General features: G+C 35.4%; 2 protein-coding genes across 3 annotated transcripts in view; one reads left to right on the top strand and one right to left on the bottom strand.

Annotated features, from left to right (window-relative positions):
- LOC110454068 (cholinesterase 2-like) overlaps positions 1–18,218 on the bottom strand; it is a 202,296-nt gene that overhangs the window by 32,061 nt on the left and 152,017 nt on the right. The window lies entirely within an intron of this gene.
- LOC110454073 lies at positions 2,233–7,599 on the top strand. The gene is made up of 2 exons (XM_021503415.1): positions 2,233–5,224; positions 6,892–7,599. Exons 1-2 carry the CDS (start codon positions 4,257–4,259, stop codon positions 6,938–6,940), a joined length of 1,017 nt encoding a protein of 338 aa, XP_021359090.1. The 5' UTR covers positions 2,233–4,256; the 3' UTR covers positions 6,941–7,599.

Here is an 18,218-nt window from a genome sequence, read left to right on the forward strand (position 1 = left end):
GAAACAATGTAATATACGCAGAGGAAACCTGAACTCATAGTCGGAACATACTGACAATTTCTTTAATCAAGGCGAAAACTGTCTTCTCTTATAGCGGGAAATCAGGTATCGACACTCATACAGAAGCAGACATGCTGTGATCGACATTTATAGAGGATTTTATCCGTACGTGTGAACGTTAATATAACTGCTTTGAAGTGTTACCCGACTCCATGATTTTGTTTCTGTAATTTGATTTAACAGAATGACAGGTGCGTACGGAAAATTCTTAGCGAAATCACATTAGATATACAAATTCCGTCACGTTCCAAGCTGTCAAATAAAATTCTAGACGAGGCATATGAACATATCTGATGATATTGGAACACCAGTATTTAACCGGCTTCGTGGAAAAGCCAAAATAGAGAGTTATAAGTATATAATAATCCTATCGTTTAAAAAAGGTGTGGGATAAATTTCGTCAATTTGAAATAATGTAACTGCACTGCATGTAAAATTGGTACGTTCATTCCATTTTGAAAGACATCATTGCGGATATCTTGAGAGTTTACCCATTGTTTTTAAAAACACGTGTCGACATTGAAACTGGTATAATTTGAATACAAATTGCAATTCTACCGATCCCTTGGGTTTGTCTGTTTTCTAACGTATAAGTGTCCGACAGATACCATGACACCTTTGTCTGATTATCAGTTTTCAAAACAAAATCAAATTAGCAATTAATGCCGTAACTAGGGTCGAAATACGAATGGGTGTTAAATAGTGTTGTGTTTTCCGTAACATTTCACAGTTGATTTCCCTGGAGTTCTAGCTAGTGATACCGTTTCTCCGACATGTTTGCTCCAAACACATCTATCTTGACAAACTATCCGTGACAATGCATTAGCAAATATGTCTCTATCAGTTACCAAATATTGTGTATACATAATAGCAATCGGTGTGATGAATTCTTTTGTAGTCAATACAGTTCTCATTCCGTGAAAATAATATCATGTTTAGTTATTAACTACCATCTAACGTACCATAAAAACAGAAGGTTGCCTGCTATAAAAATGAAATATCATTTAACTCATTCACCCATGAAGACACATTTGAACTCTTCCAATTCAAAGGTTGGAATGGTTCATTATGAAATTTCAGGGGTGAATGAGTTAAGGACGAACCTTCATGTGTGTAATGAATGCAAGTGCTGGAGGCAGTACATTGTGTAATTGCCTCCGGGCGATTGAGCAAATCTGATGCCCACTTTAAAGTTCTACTGTTCTAAAATGACAAGCCGAAGGTTTTCTTTTTGGTTTAACGTACTCGCAACAGCCAGGGTCATATAAGGTCATGTGTCAAGGTAAAAAACAGCCAGGGTCATATCAGGTCATGTGTCAAGGTAGACAACAGCCAGGATCATATACGGTCATATGTCAAGGTAGACAACAGTCAGGGTCATATAAGGTCATGTGTCAAGGTAGACAACAGCCAGGGTCATATAAGGACGGGTGTCAAGGTAGACAACAGCCAGGGTCATATAAAGACGGGTGTCAAGGAAGACAACAGCCATGGTCATATACGGACGGGTGTCTTCGTATACACCACCAGAAGAGAAAGTAGATAGAGAAGAAAGAAACACGACAGGACTAATATTTAAAGGAACTACATCCGGTTGACTGACCAGGACGTGTTAAAATGGTCTGACCTTATCCGAAGTGGAATCACCGCCATCAATGGCTAAGAGTATGTGCATTCCAATACTTTGACTTTCATGTACCATCTATAGACAAAAATGCATATGATATCTGAGTGATTTATGTCAAATGTGTGCTCTGGAGACTTTATAGATGTTTTTTTGTCTGGTCATCGTGTACATTGTTGGTCGCCATCTTGAATCTTGACGAACAATTATTATATATTTTCTCTATCTACAAGATTGTTATTATGGCTACGGTGTTATCCAATAAGATTCGTAAAGGTGTCGAGGCGATCCAATCCATTGACGACCCCGCTGTCATTCAGGAGGTTGTTACCCAATTAATGGACTCAAAACTTTTTAAGAGTGCGCTGATGGCGCAACTTGGTATATCGGACATGGCTGCTAAAATAGCTGCCCTAGAGGAACGAGTAGACGACGCGGAACAATACTCTAGAAGAACATGTCTCAAATTTCGAGGTATATCTGAAAGTAGCGGTGAAGATACCGATGATTTAATTGTAAGCGCATGTAACGACTCATTGGGTGTAATGGTGACCAAGGAAGACATTAGTAGATCCCACAGGGTACCAGCTGGGCCCTATTCCGCTGATCGCCCTGCACGCGACATCATCGTGCGATTTATATCGTACCGCACGCGAGCGGAGATATATCAGGCAAGATCTGCCGTGTTCGGTTTAAGGAGGGAATCTGACTCATCCGAATCCATTTCATCATCAGTCCCACCGCCATTCTATGTTAATGAAGCACTAACCAAGCAGCGTGCAGCTGTATTTGCCAAGGCCCGACATCTCAAAAGTATTGGTGCTTTTGACCGTGCATACACCCGTGATGGCCGTATTATCGTGCGAGACACCAAAGGCAAAGGCTTCAAGTTCACCAAACTATCAGAGATGTCCAACTACCCCGACCCTCCTCCCAAAAAGTCTACGCATATCGGCGCGACTACTTCCAGCTCCGCGCGACTGAGTGCTGCTAGCTCTAACACTAAACATGTTGCCCCCCTCAAGCCACTGGATACTTCGACCCCCAAACAGAACAACAAACCGTCAAGTCAATCGGTGATGAAAGACAATAACAAAAATCGATTTTCGACAATCTCTGGATTTAGTACACAATAATTATAGTATCAAAATATACATGTGCACCCTTGTGTTTACACGTGCCTATATATATACATGATGGGCCCAAGTAATTAACCTTGCCATATATCAGTATGTGTACATAGCCTGTTACGGGTGAATATTGTTGATTGTTATTGTTATTCAACATGTGCTGCATCAAATAGACATATACTTATTATCTACATGTAAGTAGCTTTTTGACATGCCCCAAGTCTCTCTGTGTAAAAATGTATCTGTCTACCTATCTGTACATGAAATACATGTGATCTATATATATACAAGTGTATGGCTCAACAAATAGCATTTATCACTATTGTACTTCTTACTATCAATATGATGATTGATCTGCTTCTCTAAATTTATGCTACCACACCTATTAGTCACCAAAAGTATATTTCTATATAGTCTATACAGCCAGATGCATATAATTGTTTTCTATATCTACATGTATATCAAGTTTGCGTCCAGTACAACTGGACCATTATCAATATCTACTCAATTTACTGTTTGTATTCATGGTTGTGAAATCTAGTTTACAAGAAAAATCAACCTGTAACCTTTAGTAATACATGTACAACAACTATTTGCTGTGTAATGATGTACATTAAATAATTTTATTGTGTTTGAGCTAGTATAACCTGTCAAAACATTAATTGAATTATATATATTTTTATAGATCCATATTTTCTATTTTTTTTTTTTTTTTTTTTTTTTATTTTTTTTGCTTGCTTGGTGAACATTCATGGCCAGTATACGTAGTGGATAGTGTCTAGCATATACAGTTCACATAATACGGTAAAATCACAATAATAACCCAGTGCTACTATCTCAATACCATTGTTTAATTCTGTATTATCTTGTCAACCTACTCTGACCTTATACTTATCTACTATTTCACGTACCTGTAATGTTTAGGCAATAGTGTTCCAAATGTATAATCCATGTGGACTACATGTCAACACGTGTCTAGTACCATACTGTTAATTCCCTGTAATTTAAGTGCTGTACCGGTTTGGTTTTTACCTTGATGCACTTTGGCATATTTTGAACCTGAGGATGTCCGTCTAGGAACATATAATTAGCTATCGCCCAGACCATCTAATAGTAAGCGTACCGTATTCGTGTTCACTCAAGTGCTTGTGTTTAATTGCACACATACTAAGCTGTACAAGCGTTTTGTAAATATGATTATATATATATTTTTCAAAGCGGTTGATTCCACGATGCATGTAACTTGTAAGTGTGAATTATGCCTCTTATGTATTTGTATTTTAGTTTGTTTGTTGTGTTTGTTGTTAATATTGATGCTATTATATGTTTAAGCAACGATCTATACATTGCAAGTCCCTGCCCATGCTCATGCTTTGCTGCTAGTTGTATTGCCCGAACCCTTATTAAGCGTGGATGTCCCACTAAACTGACTGTTTACGATAATGGTTAAAATTCTTTTTTCATCTGTTGTGAATAGGACATCCATCTTACGAGGGCATATGACTTGGCCATGCAGTATTTCTATTCAATTTATATACATTTATTCTAAAATATTCAACAATAACTCATATCTACAAATACTTCTGCAAACACTGCTGATTAAATGTATGGATGTTGAACTGAATCCAGGTCCACTCCAGAATGTAGAAATAGTTCATCTTAATGTTAGATCCATAAGAAATAAAATAGATGTTATTGAAGCACAACTACATGATAGTGACATAATATGTATAACTGAATCACACCTTAACCCTCTAATCCCAAATTCTGATATTAAATTAGAGTCATTCTCAGATGAAATTCATAGAAAAGATAGGACAACAGGGCATGGTGGTGGTGTTATTATCTATCATAAAAACAATATTCTTACTAAACGTAGACATGATCTTGAAAATGAACATATAGAAATGATTTGGATAGAAGTCTTAATCCAAAATCATAAATTTCTGCTTGGATGTATATATAGACCTGATTCTAATATAGAATACTGGAGTAAATTTGAACAAATCCTTGATAAAGCTAGTGAAACTTCCATGGATATACTAATTACTGGTGACTTAAATGTTGATATGCTAAGAACCCCACCCACTTCTCACTTATCTAGACTCTTAACTAAATTCAACCTAAAAAGTATTATTAATAAACCTACTAGAGTGACACCTGATAGTGCAACCTCTATAGATGTTGTCTTTACAAATAATCCTTCCATAGTGAAAAATACTCATGTTGACCCTGCTTTCTGTAGTGACCACTCCCCTATATATATGGAAGTTTGTTATGCTATCTTCAAACATAAAGCATACAAAAAGACTGTATGGATGTATAACAATACTGACTATAATATTATGAATGACGAACTAAATGTTATTGACTGGAACTTAATTGCTGCTGATATGGATACCCAAGAATTTAGTATGTTTTTAACTAAATCTATTACTGACCTGATGACAAAATATATTCCTAGTAAAACTATTACAATCCGACCTGATGACAAGCCATGGATGAATACCAATATTAGGCTAAAGATGAGACAAAGAAATAGGATACATAAGAAAGCCAGACATACTGACAAAATAGAGCATTGGAATAAATATAAGCAAATAAGGAATGCTGTTATTAATCAGGTAAGAGATGCAAAACATTATTATCTTGATAAACTTCAAAAGTCTCTAAGTACTAAATCTTTGCCCCCTAATAAATGGTGGAAAATTGCTAAATCCATAACTAATTTTAACAATAAAACTGAACCGATTCCACCATTGAATGTTAATAATACACTGATTCAACATCCAACTGATAAAGCTGAAGCCCTTAATGACTATTTTACTTCTATAGCCACAACATCAGATACACTTGCTGAACCTCCAGTATTAGATATTTCCACTCTATCAAAGTTAGAAAACATAATAATCTCTGAGCAAGATGTTGATGATCAAATTACTATATTAAATGAAAATAAACCAGCAGGACCTGATGGCATATTACCTAAAGTCATAAAAAAGTTAAAACCTTCCTTAATACTCCCACTTACAATTTTATTTAACAAAACTATATCTAACGGGTGCATACCTGGGCCATGGAAGATGGCTAATGTTAGTGCTGTATACAAAGGGAATGGTTTAAAAAATAATTATTCCAATTATCGACCAATATCTGTAACATCATGTTTTAGTAAAATCCTAGAAAAAATTATATTCAAATATTTATATAACTATTTAACAACTAATAATATACTTTCCAAGGACCAATCAGGTTTTAAACCAGGTGATTCAACAGTAAACCAACTTCTCTCTATATACCACACCATAATTAGCAACCTGGATAAAGGGAAAGAACTAAGGTTTGTATTCTGCGACATCAGCAAGGCCTTTGATAGAGTTTGGCACAAAGGGTTACTACATAAACTAAAAGCATATGGTATATCGGGCAATGTTTTTAACTGGTTTGAGAATTATCTTGAAGATAGAAAGCAGAGAGTTCTATCTGAAGGTCATTTTTCTACTTTTAGGGTTGTTAATGCCGGTGTTCCTCAGGGATCAGTTCTCGGTCCTTTTTTATTTCTATTATACATTAATGACATCACTGATATAGTCCAGAGTAACATTAAGCTGTTTGCAGACGATACATCATTATATGTCATCGTAGACGAAAACCCACAACTAGCAGCAGATTATCTTAACCAAGACCTAGATAGAATTAACAACTGGGCTAGTACATGGGACATTAAATTTAACCCCTCTAAAACCAAATCATTAATTTTTTCTAGAAAAAAAGAACCTATCCATCCTCTAATTAATTTCTCTAATACTTGTGTAGATAATGCCCATGATCACAAACATCTTGGATTAACTTTTTCTGAAGATGGCACTTGGTCTACCCATGTTCAATTAATATATGAAAAGGCTAGTAAAAGAATAACAATACTTAGGTATCTGAAATATAAGATTGATAGGAAATCACTATGCAAAATATATACAACATTTATCCGCCCAGTGCTTGAATATGCAGATATTGTCTGGGACAACTGCTCTGACAATCTTAAAAATTTATTAGAATCTGTACAACTAGAAGCTGCAAGGATTATCACAGGTCTAAGGAAAGGTACATCACACCAAACTCTATATAAAGAACTAGGTTGGGAATCCCTGTCTGATCGAAGGATGAACCATAAGCTAACTCAGATGTATAAAATAACTAACAATTTATCACCCACATACCTCCATGACATAATTGATCCTCTTACTCATAACCCAGAAAATGATAGGTATACTCTAAGAAATGTAAGAATGTTTAACCCACCACTATGTCGTACAGAATCCTATGCTAAAAGCTTCTTCCCAGTAATGTGCAACAAGTTCAATGGACTTGAAAATGATATAGTACATTCCCCTACTCTTAATAAATTTAAGGCCAAGGTGTATAATAAAATATGTTGTAATAATGATATCTCGGATGTATTTAAAAATTGTGAAAGCAGAAAGGATAACATAATCCTATGTCAACTGAGAAATGAGGCGAGTAACCTGAACTATGATCTATTCAAAGATCACTTGAAAGAGTCTCCATCTTGTCTGTGTGGTGATGCTTATGAAACTGCTACACATTATCTTTCACAATGTCCAATGTATACTAATGAGAGACAAACTTTAATAAATGAGATTTTTGAAGTGTGTCCGGTTAATCTTGATACTAAAACACTTCTTAATGGAAGCACTGTGTTAAACAATACTGAAAATAAATCTATACTTGATAGTGTTCTAAAATATATATACAACACAAGAAGACTTGTTTAACTAATTAAAACAATCTATAAATTTTGTTATATATAGTCATAAATGATAAAATTACTGTCCTTAAACCATTATGTGATTCTACTGATTGTTATATTTACATTGATGTTTTAATATTATACACCTAAGGGATTAAGCTTTGTAAGCTGTTTTTACTGATGGGTGCAATAAAGTAAAACATAAATGTGCTAAGTTTGAATGCTTAGTGTTCTGTGGTTTAATCTGGATTCTTCTCGAGTGGATGATATGTGAACGGTAAAGGCCGTTAGAGACTTTTTGTCTGAAACTCGATGGGATGAAAGATTTACACATAGAACACTGGCAATACATCTTACACATATACTACATTATCAAAATCTTCTAGCTGAATTGCCTCATTTTATTTTTTCATATTTTGATGTTGTTGTATCCCTTACTTTTTATCACTCCTACCAATGATATATATATTGATACTAAATGGTTCTATACTTCTAACTACTTCATGCAACAGCAGCAGGGTATGAACAGGGGGCACTAATGACTTGCAAAACAAAAAACAAAAAAACAATTGTAGCAATTTCTCTGTTTAATATATCATTAGGGCATTGCTTTCCTATTACTAATTAATTATGACTGACTTTTTAATATGAGCATTGTATAGCTAAAAATATCAATTAAATATTTATATGTAATTGAAACATACATGGAATTATCTCCCCTATACCATCTGCTATATATATATATATATGTCTATGCTACCTATTATATATGATTTGCATCAATATTTTCTTACAAACCATTTCATTCATCTTTGTCTTTGTCATGTCAACCTAAGGAGAGAACTTATATAGGCCTAGCCTGCTGTTCAATCCTATTGTTTAATCAATAAAATATGATGAAATACAAAATATTTAAAGTGTTAAAATGGGAGTAGTATATCAATTTTAGATTTTTCCGTGTTCCTTCTTGGAAGACATGGAAGAAAAACACCGATTTTGCAGGGACCCGCATTAGGCGCCTCTTAGAATATAAATGCAGTGGAACACAGCAGGCTATTATATTTACCCCCGTTGTTCTTTTAAGAGAAGACAAAGGAGAAACCATCCTAAATTCTTCATGGGGGGAGGCGAGAGGCACATTAATCGCCTCATAAGATATACATGCAGTGGAACACAGCAGGCTATTATATTTTCCCTCGTTGTTCAGACGAAGGAGAAACCATCCTAAATTATGCATTGGGGGAGGCGAGAGGCACATTAATCGCCTCATAAGATATACATGCAGTGGAACACAGCAGGCTATTATATTTCCCCCCGTTGTTCAGACGAAGGAGATACCATCCTAAATTATGCATGGGGAAGGCGAGAGGCACATTAATCGCCTCATAAGATCATGCAGTGGGATTAAGCAGTCGCATTTGCATTGGTCTCTTCAATGTTCTCTTAATAAAGGAACAGAGGACAGCTATGTGACCAAAATTAATATGCTGCACTCTTCCTCTTAAACAGGCAATTTCAAAATTGCAACACTTTTCTGTCTTGAATATGTGTTACATTCCTGTAACAAAAACACCTCTAGTAGTGTCTTTATATACCTTTTATTGGCCCTTTGGTAGCAGAACATCAGCTGTGCAATTTTAGTGTATTGACACTTTATAAGTCCCTTGAGTACTCACACTTTCAGTTTAAATCGACGTAAAAATGTCATTTTTGCTGACGTAAAAACCTAAAACAAATATAATCAGCACTATTGGAGATATACGCTGTGCGCTTGACGATGCGTTGTTTGGCCGTAATGACAACAACATCTTCTTGTCTTGGTATCTGAATTAATTGCACATGATATCCGAGTTGGTTTGAAACACTAAAAATTTAAACAAATGTCGCAAAATTGATCTACAGTCAAACCTGCTTGAGCGGCCACCTGAAATAAGCAGCCACCTCCCTTATGTGGTCAGGCTGTGGTCCGCCCGATAGCAAAAACTATATAATGAACCTGAAATAAGCAGCCACTTGTCTAATGCGGCCAGCGGTCACAAAACTCTGGCCCGAGACGTTATCTCCACCTGTATTCAGCGGTCATTTTGTCCAGAAATTGACATCAAGAAGATCACAATATATTAACAAAAACACATCTCAATAGAGCAAAGCTAATTACAATGTGTAATTAAAAACCATAGCTAAGGTTTGACACGTTGAATTGACAAGTTGTTTTCACAGCGATTTTTTGCTTGCAAATTGGGGCAGGTCCTACCGACCCATCAACAATGTTTTACAAACAAAACAATTGATCCCACCTTGTGTAGTCAATCAGCTTGTGATTTTCAAAACAAGTACGATCTTTTGTGGTATCTGTACATACTGTTTCCAAAGCTACTCAGGCCTACTAAGTTATATGTGATCAAAAAACATGCCGCTATATTGCATGCGGAAAACATATCTGCTTCCGATCTGCCAGTCCCTATTTCTATATCAAGGAAGCACACATCATGTCAAAGGGATAGATTTCACAGCGCAGACGCTGAATCAGATTATTTGTTTCATTACTATATCGTGATTTATTTCTATAATATATTTATTTGGTTTGTAAAAGCTGTGGGAATAAAAAAGTAAATGAATACTGATATATCATTTCAGTAGAAATTTATTTGAACCATATAGATCAGAACACATCGCAATGCAGATTTTCATTAAAAGTAGATCTACATGTAGATTTCAGTACTGGTGGTTGTCTGCTAGCGCAAAACGTTTGTGGAACACGTGTGTAGACAAACAAACATAAATTCATCAATTCAAGGAATTAATCACCAAAACTCTTTTGTATTTTATTGATTATGCTTTTATATTCAAGTATGAAATTGCCCCCCTGTTGATGAAGGGAGAAAAATTCAAAATTACATAGCAGTCTATATTGCCAGGGAAAATGTCATTATAACCAGTGATGTATGAAAACTTGGTTATGATTTTCGGGTGAGCCTTGTTTTAGCAGCCACCTGTCTTAAGCGGCCAATTTTTGCCGGTCCCTTGGGTGGCCTCTTAATACAGGTTTGTGTGTATATATCGAAATGACAAACATTAAATATAGTGACAATAAGGACAAAACTGTAAAATTTGTCATTTGACTCGTTGGATACAACAAGAAACATAACATAATCTGCAAGTATCGTTTAAGGAAATTGACATTACAAAGCATACATAGGTCATCAACTTTTGTATGATAGAAGGGATATTTTTTATCGCTTTTTTATATCATTGTATAGACTTATAATGATTTGTTTTACGTATTTTTTTTTCAGTGTTTTGCGTATTAGCGAACATACTAAGACGGTGTCCAATACATAACGAAGACACTCAGAAGCCAACGTTAAAATTCAGTCCCGCTGAAACGACATATTTTGACACGGTATTACATGTACAAAACTTTAACTGATCACCGTATACTGACAACGAGATAAGCGTTCCTTACCGCCATTAATTGATTTTTCATGACATATGTCGACTGTTGGTGATAAAGATAAAGGTTTTGAAGCCCAGACTTTGCATTTGATTCGAATACATGCGAAAGTATTCGATATTGAACATTTTCATCAACGCCGCTTCAGATAACTACGCCTACACCAAACATAACAAGATTGGCTTTTCAATGATAACGTTATAAAATATACCAGCCGGATGAAATCAAAGTCCGCCAAATAGCTTCAAACTAACATGTGAGTTATGTAAGATCTTTCAGTAAACGCCGTTTGCCACCAAACCTTATCAACAGACATATCTGAACAGCTATGTATTACTAATTGAGTTCAGTGGCCTCTTTTGCGTTTGACGCCAACGTATTTGGTGAATCCGTCTAAAAGCCTCCGTGTGACTCGGAGTCTTTGTCTAGCCTACGCTTCCTTGTGTCGGAGTTTGAGCGATATGACGTGCATGCACATGACGGTTATACATCAGTATTTTGTTTTATTGTACCTTAATGATCCCAGATTAAAACCACATCAATAATTCTGAGCTGTAACGGCCTAATCACGTCTACGTTCCTCTATGCAATGACAATTTAGAACGAATTTGAAACCCAGCCCCGTAAAAATACGCTCTATGATCATATTAGGGCGTATAACATACTTTGACTGTTTCTGTATTAACACAGAAAGCTACTAGTTACATATGGAATAATATTTTTTTATCATTAATTAGATCAATCGATTATTGCATTTTACTGCACTGGTGTTGTGTTTCCGGTATCTCATTGCAACAGTTTCCCAACAAAATACCAAAAGATACCATGGTACTGAAACTGTTTCCAATGAGACCACTGATGATGTGTATTTATTAACATAGTCTCGATTGCTATCCATTGTTTCGTTACAGCACAATTGCATCAAGGAGACATCAACCACATTTGTGTGCGTTATTGTTGAAACTCTGAAGGCTTACTATTTTTGTTTATGAGTATGGAATTTATAAGCACATTAAGAGCTATTGATTTTGGTTTGATTGCAAAAAAAAGTTTCATGTTCAACTAAGACCTTTTAAAAACAAACCGCCATGTGTGTGTGTGTGTGTGTGTGTGTGTGTGTGTGTGTGTGCTGGAGACTGAGTATGTTGAGGGAGAACGATCGTGGTTTCGATCGTAGTGCGATGGCCGTAGTTCCGATGTACAAATGTACATTACCGGCTATTGTAACTGTCAGCCAGTGCTCAAAGTGACCGTTGTAATAGCAACAGTTATTCTAAATGCCAGGACGATGAAGAAATACGTAAGGCTATTTAATCCAGACGGAAGGATGTTTTTATTTCATCGATAGCCTCTCTATTCTTATACATTGTTTTCAACGTTGCTTGATTATTTATTTGAAGTGTAATGTAATATTTATTTGAAGTGTAATGCAATATTTTTTTGAAGTGTAATGCAATATCAACAGATTATGTCTTATGAAGACGGCACCTTCGCACACGCGGCCGAAAAAAGTAGAGAATATATATGTACAAATAACTCTCAAATATAGCACATCATTTTTTTTTTAATATTTCAGTGAGATAGCACTATTAAGTCGCATCACATCCGCGCTATCACAAGGAAGCAATTACTCCAACATACCCTGCCCCCATCACACATACACTCATGCACGCTTACACAACACATACACGTCCTTAAATGATATTATGTTGATAGGACGTTAAACCCTATACACATACCAAAATGTGTCTTATACCCAGGGGACACAACAGAACATCCCCAAGTATACAGGGGCTTCACATTTGTTGCATCTGGTGGGATATAGTAGGACTATTCCTTCTATGAAAATATCAAATATCTAATTAACATGCTATCAAATATCTATAACATGTTATCAAATATCTAATTAACATGCTATTAAATATCTAATGTACATGCTATCAAATATCTAATTAACATGTTATCAAATATCTAATTAACATGCTCTCAAATATCTTATTAACATGCTATCAAATATCTAATTAACATGCTCTCAAACATCTAATTAACATGCTATCAAATATTATCCATAGTTCTAAAACAATACCTGTATGCTAACTTAAGTACAAAGTTATGATATTCACGCAGTTTTGATTTCGCGTTCGCATCCAAAATAAACATACCGGAGCAAAGATTTTTTGTATTTCTTCATTTTCTTACTTTTCCTTTTTTTCTCCGGACAGAACAACTGCGATATCTTTGTATATATATATGTGTGTGTGTGTCTGTGTCAGACATCACGTGACATATTTTTAGACATCACGTGGATCATGGCAAGGTGGCAGAGAATTGATAGCATTGGTATATGGTTAGGAAGGCTGGTCAGAAATAAAATTACGCCGTTAGGTTTTGTAAAGAATGGATTATGCTACATAACGGAAAAGACAGATTATCCTCATAAAGGAACCGCAGTGCTCTCAGACGGACACTCGGCACACTGGAACACTCATTCTTGTGAAGGCTGTCCGTTCTAGAATACCCGGAGACCTTCATTCTCAGAAAAGATGTCCAATCAAAAATACCCCGACACATTAATTCTCGAGAGAACTGTTTATTCACGCACTTCGGAGACTCTCAGACGGCACGAAGCATGCTATTATGGCGAACTTTAAACGGTCATATACAGTTTTACCACAATTGATATTTTATTCCTCACAGACACAAGTGACAAATACTGCCATTATCATGTTAATGCTGGGCATTACCAAAACAGTGATTAAAGTTGAAAAAAGAAATCGGTTCTGATCTATTTACATATAACGGTTGTTGCATATAATATAAAGACGTTAACCTATGCATATGAAGTGATATTAACCGTTTGAAGCAGAATTAAATTACAGGTTTTTATTTTACTATTTTTATATCAAGTAGTAAAAAGATTTCAAAACATCGAAAAAATATCTTAAATAAATAATGTTTTAAATCTCATCTTATTATATTAACTAATAGATAGATTTTAAACTTGAAAATAATAATTTAAGTTTTATGATTTAATTTCTCATATTATTTATAAAAAAAGATATGCTAAACTCTCAAAACAAATTATTTGTAAACTTGCTCATAACAAATCAGTTTTATTTTTCATCCCAAATAAATGAAAATATGACACAATGATTTAAGGAAAATAAACTATTAACAAAACTATTAATCGCGATATCCTACCTTATTTTATTGTTTATGTTTGTTTGGGTTTGACGTCCTATTAACAGCTTTGGTCATGTACGGACGTGCCAGGTTTCGGTGGTGGAGGAAAGCTAGATCAGTACCTGGGCCGTTTTCGTTTAAACGGTCAAACCGGTCGGACCACATTTGTTCGTTTGTTAAATAAGGTCGGACCTAGTAATCTGATGCTGCTTTAGACGAGCCTTGACAAAGCCTTACAAGGACTGAATAAACATGTGTAGGTCCGCCAGGATTTATACCCGAAATTGTTACACTTGTCAAACCGGTTGTTCAACATAAACGAACAGGCCCCTTGACTGCCCCACGTAGTCTAAACCCGCGGCCTCAAGTTATATTATAGATCATTTCACGGTAAGATGTTTCTGAACTTATCTGATAATTGTTTCTGAATGGTAAAGGGCCTCCATATCATAGTTGTGTATTCTTTGGGGAGTGCTTTAAACCTGCCATTTAAAGTACGTGTAAAATATCACATTATCAATAATACATTCCTTTAGACATTTACAAGTAAAACATATCTGTCCCAAAGGCATGGTCATCCGGGGTTAACAGGACTTTAAGTCCTTGCGGGATGATCAATTGTGGTTCTCGGAACCCCTCTAAATTTGAGGATATGATAAAAATCTGTCTCAAGAGTGACGCAACTGAACTCAAAGTCGCGCGAACTCTCATTCCATCACTTCTAGGGATATCAGGCTCAGACATTTAACCTCTGTGCATGTTAACGAGAGCACTTTGGTGGTCCCTAGTGCACGCGATATTGTAAAAGAAGTCAGTTTTGAGACATACCACAAATTCTTCTATGATACCAAAAAAGGACGAACTTCCCACGCAATCTTCAATGTGAACTTGCATTGTCCCTTTCATTCTCTGAGACGGTCCACACATGTGATCGTTTTTTTGTTGATTTACCCCCACACAACAACTAAAATCACACGAAGACACTGTCCATTGATGGAGAGGTCTCTTTAAGTGTCATTTCAATAAAATGTCATAATTTTGACATAGTAGATTAATACTACAATGGGGAAACCGGACATCACCTCCAACCATTTAAAGCTAAACGTTGATAATGGAAACCATCTCCTTGCCAGTTTACGGTAGAATAACCAACTGTTACTATAGTCCGTTCATTAGTGTTGAACGTATCCCCCTTCAACTTCGCAACGAACGCGGACCCTCATCAGCATGCCGTCGAGGTTCACGCTTTGTCTAGACCTCTCGGTAAAGAGGGACTGTTTTTTCTATACAATACATCAAATAATAGATCATTTCAACTTAAATGCCATACCTCAGCATACTGTCACTTGACTATGAACTGTAAACAAAATTTGTTTTGTCCAGTTAGTGTTATGAACGGGATTTTATCACTAAAAGTGGCCGTTCACATTGAGGTTACCAACACCTTACGATGTCAACTTCAGATTGCATGTGGGTTCAATTTCAACAAAATTGGCAGACGTGATCACTTGTTAACCTATTTTGGCTCTTCGAAGCTGTTATCAGAAGATTACAGACAAAGACAATCATAATAAAGCGTCACCATGTCTACTAAACATTATGTTTGCTGACCAACAGAAACAACGATTTCACTAATTGGTGTTGACCATAACCGTTTAAAGAAAAGGTGGCAATATTAATGGTTTCGATATACCTTCTACAATTTCCGAGGTTAGAAAATGAGCGTGAAAATATCTTCATGCAAATATACCTCATAGATTTAAAAAGCATTGCCACCGCAAAAATGTCACCTCAACGATCTGTATAAAAAGCGATAATGCGAACCTTTTTCACACATGATAATTAAGACTTTTGCGGTATAATTGTTTTTTTTTTTAATTTTACAAAAAGTTTTGCGATGAAGCATATTACATGTACAGTTGTCAGTTTATTTGTATATCTTTTTAATTTCAATTGCATTAACTATTTTTTCTGAAATTCATTAAAGAATTACTTTGTTTAAAATAAGACGTTTGAATTACACTCTTTTAGTACATAAACAGAAGGGTGAGGCTATGAAATATATATATATGTAAGACGCTTTAACTTAAGAAATAAATTGGAACGCCACCCTCCGAAATAATGCGGTGTATACGTGATACATGTAACCCGAATCAGTCATTATCTCCACACGTGACTTGATATCATAACATTGTTTGGGTCGGTGATGACCATTAGATACCTTTTTGGTCTCGTCATACTCCAGGTCTCCTCGCGATCATCTGCTCTTACTTAATCCAATTTATGAGCACATCTGTGTGGGAAGTATATACTATACAGACTGATATCAGCACACACTCGTACGATACAAGATATCGCGATGGGACCGGCAACTCACGCGACGGTGGTAATGGAACACCTTTATCACACGAGAGGAGAACGAGAATACGAGATGCTTTGACAAACTCTTGATCAACCGGCACGCACTTTATCATATATCGTGTCGATAAAAATGATGTCAAAGTGATCACCACTTTTTTAATTTTCCAATTGCCAAATTACATTTGGCTTTGGTCAATTTGGATAATTACCTTCCGATTAGTACCTTTTTCTATATCTCCCATGCCATTTTTCCCGATCGATTCCTTATTCAATAATCCTACACTTGTTTTTTTACCGTGTGGTTCCGAATTGAATTCGTGTATCAAGGTTTGGTATGGTTTATTTCAAGTAACTTCCCATTAAAAGCAAATGTCATCTAAGGACGCGCCTCTTTATGTGTAGTGTATGTGTACTGGGCACATTGTAGTATTTTGCGTACTATCACAATGTCAACAGTCAATAATTCAGTAACCAATTGTGACTAATTTTTTTTTTTTAAAAACAAGGTAAACAAACCACAAAACACAGATATATGCTAACGTCCTCCTGAATTTATTTTTTAATTAAACCAACATCTTACGCAACTACAATTCGAACGGAGACATATAAGAGTATCAGTAAAATTGTGTACTTCAAATGAATACAAGTGTCAACTTGCGAAAAATATCACAAAAAAATCATAATTTAGGACGGCTTACGAAAATTTCCGCACTTGCCATTTCAAATTTATTATAAAATCTGGTTTGATGAAAATTAATCTACAACTCAAAATCATTCAATATTTTAACAATTTGTTTTACCGGGCGTTTTCAACAATTAATGATCTATGCCACTCTGTTTGCATTCTTAAGTAATTTAAAATCCGTGTTACACTGTCAACAGTCAAGAATTTATTAAATATTTATGATTATTAAAAAAGTTACTGGCAACACAGCAAATATACAGAAGAGTTTGCCATGAAGCCATACGATGCACATTACAGAAGATTTTGTGTTGTTGATTATTATCAATTTGCTACTCATATATTTAACCGAATTAGATTATCATATCGAATGTCCAATTGATTTTAATATCAAAATCATGTTCATAGTCGTTTATCAATTTCAGAAAATATATCCTTATAATTGTTTTGCAACATTAAATGCATACTGTAGAGATTTTGAAGATTGGAAAATAAATTTCGTCAATGATCATTAGTTTGATTTTAAATTTCATTCGACCTTAATAAGATTATAAGACTCTTTCATGTATGATAGGGAAATTCCCTCGTTTTTCTCGTCATTTTCTGATAACAGAAATAACACAACGGTTATTGTACAATATTTAACGTCCTCTGAATCTGTGTTTAAATTTGTGTTCCGAACGTATTTATATAATTGCTCAGAATGCGCAGTCGTTTGAGTATGATATGACATCGTTTTACACCATTTAAGGGCCACTTAACTGAAGAGAAAATGCCTGGAGAACATTTGATAGATGAGCTATGCTCCGAATGGTACCCCATGCTCTGCTTGGATATGGGTTTTGAAATATGTTAAAAAGAAAATTATCGATTTTTGAAAATAGGCGCATTCCGATATGAAAACCGCGAAACGTGCAATTTACGTGGAAAAATACCGTTATGCATCCAACTCTAAT

Source organism: Mizuhopecten yessoensis, unplaced genomic scaffold (assembly GCF_002113885.1).
Source record: "Mizuhopecten yessoensis strain PY_sf001 unplaced genomic scaffold, ASM211388v2 scaffold7653, whole genome shotgun sequence".
Taxonomy (NCBI): domain Eukaryota; kingdom Metazoa; phylum Mollusca; class Bivalvia; order Pectinida; family Pectinidae; genus Mizuhopecten; species Mizuhopecten yessoensis.

Bases quoted from the DNA above. Each gene is read 5' to 3' on its own strand.
- LOC110454073 (XM_021503415.1), top strand. From the start codon at position 4,257: ATGGTTAAAATTCTTTTTTCATCTGTTGTGAATAGGACATCCATCTTA. The intron at 5,225-6,891 runs TAGTATGTTTTT...TAGAAGCTGCAA, and splicing joins GATATGGATACCCAAGAATT to GGATTATCACAGGTCTAAGG.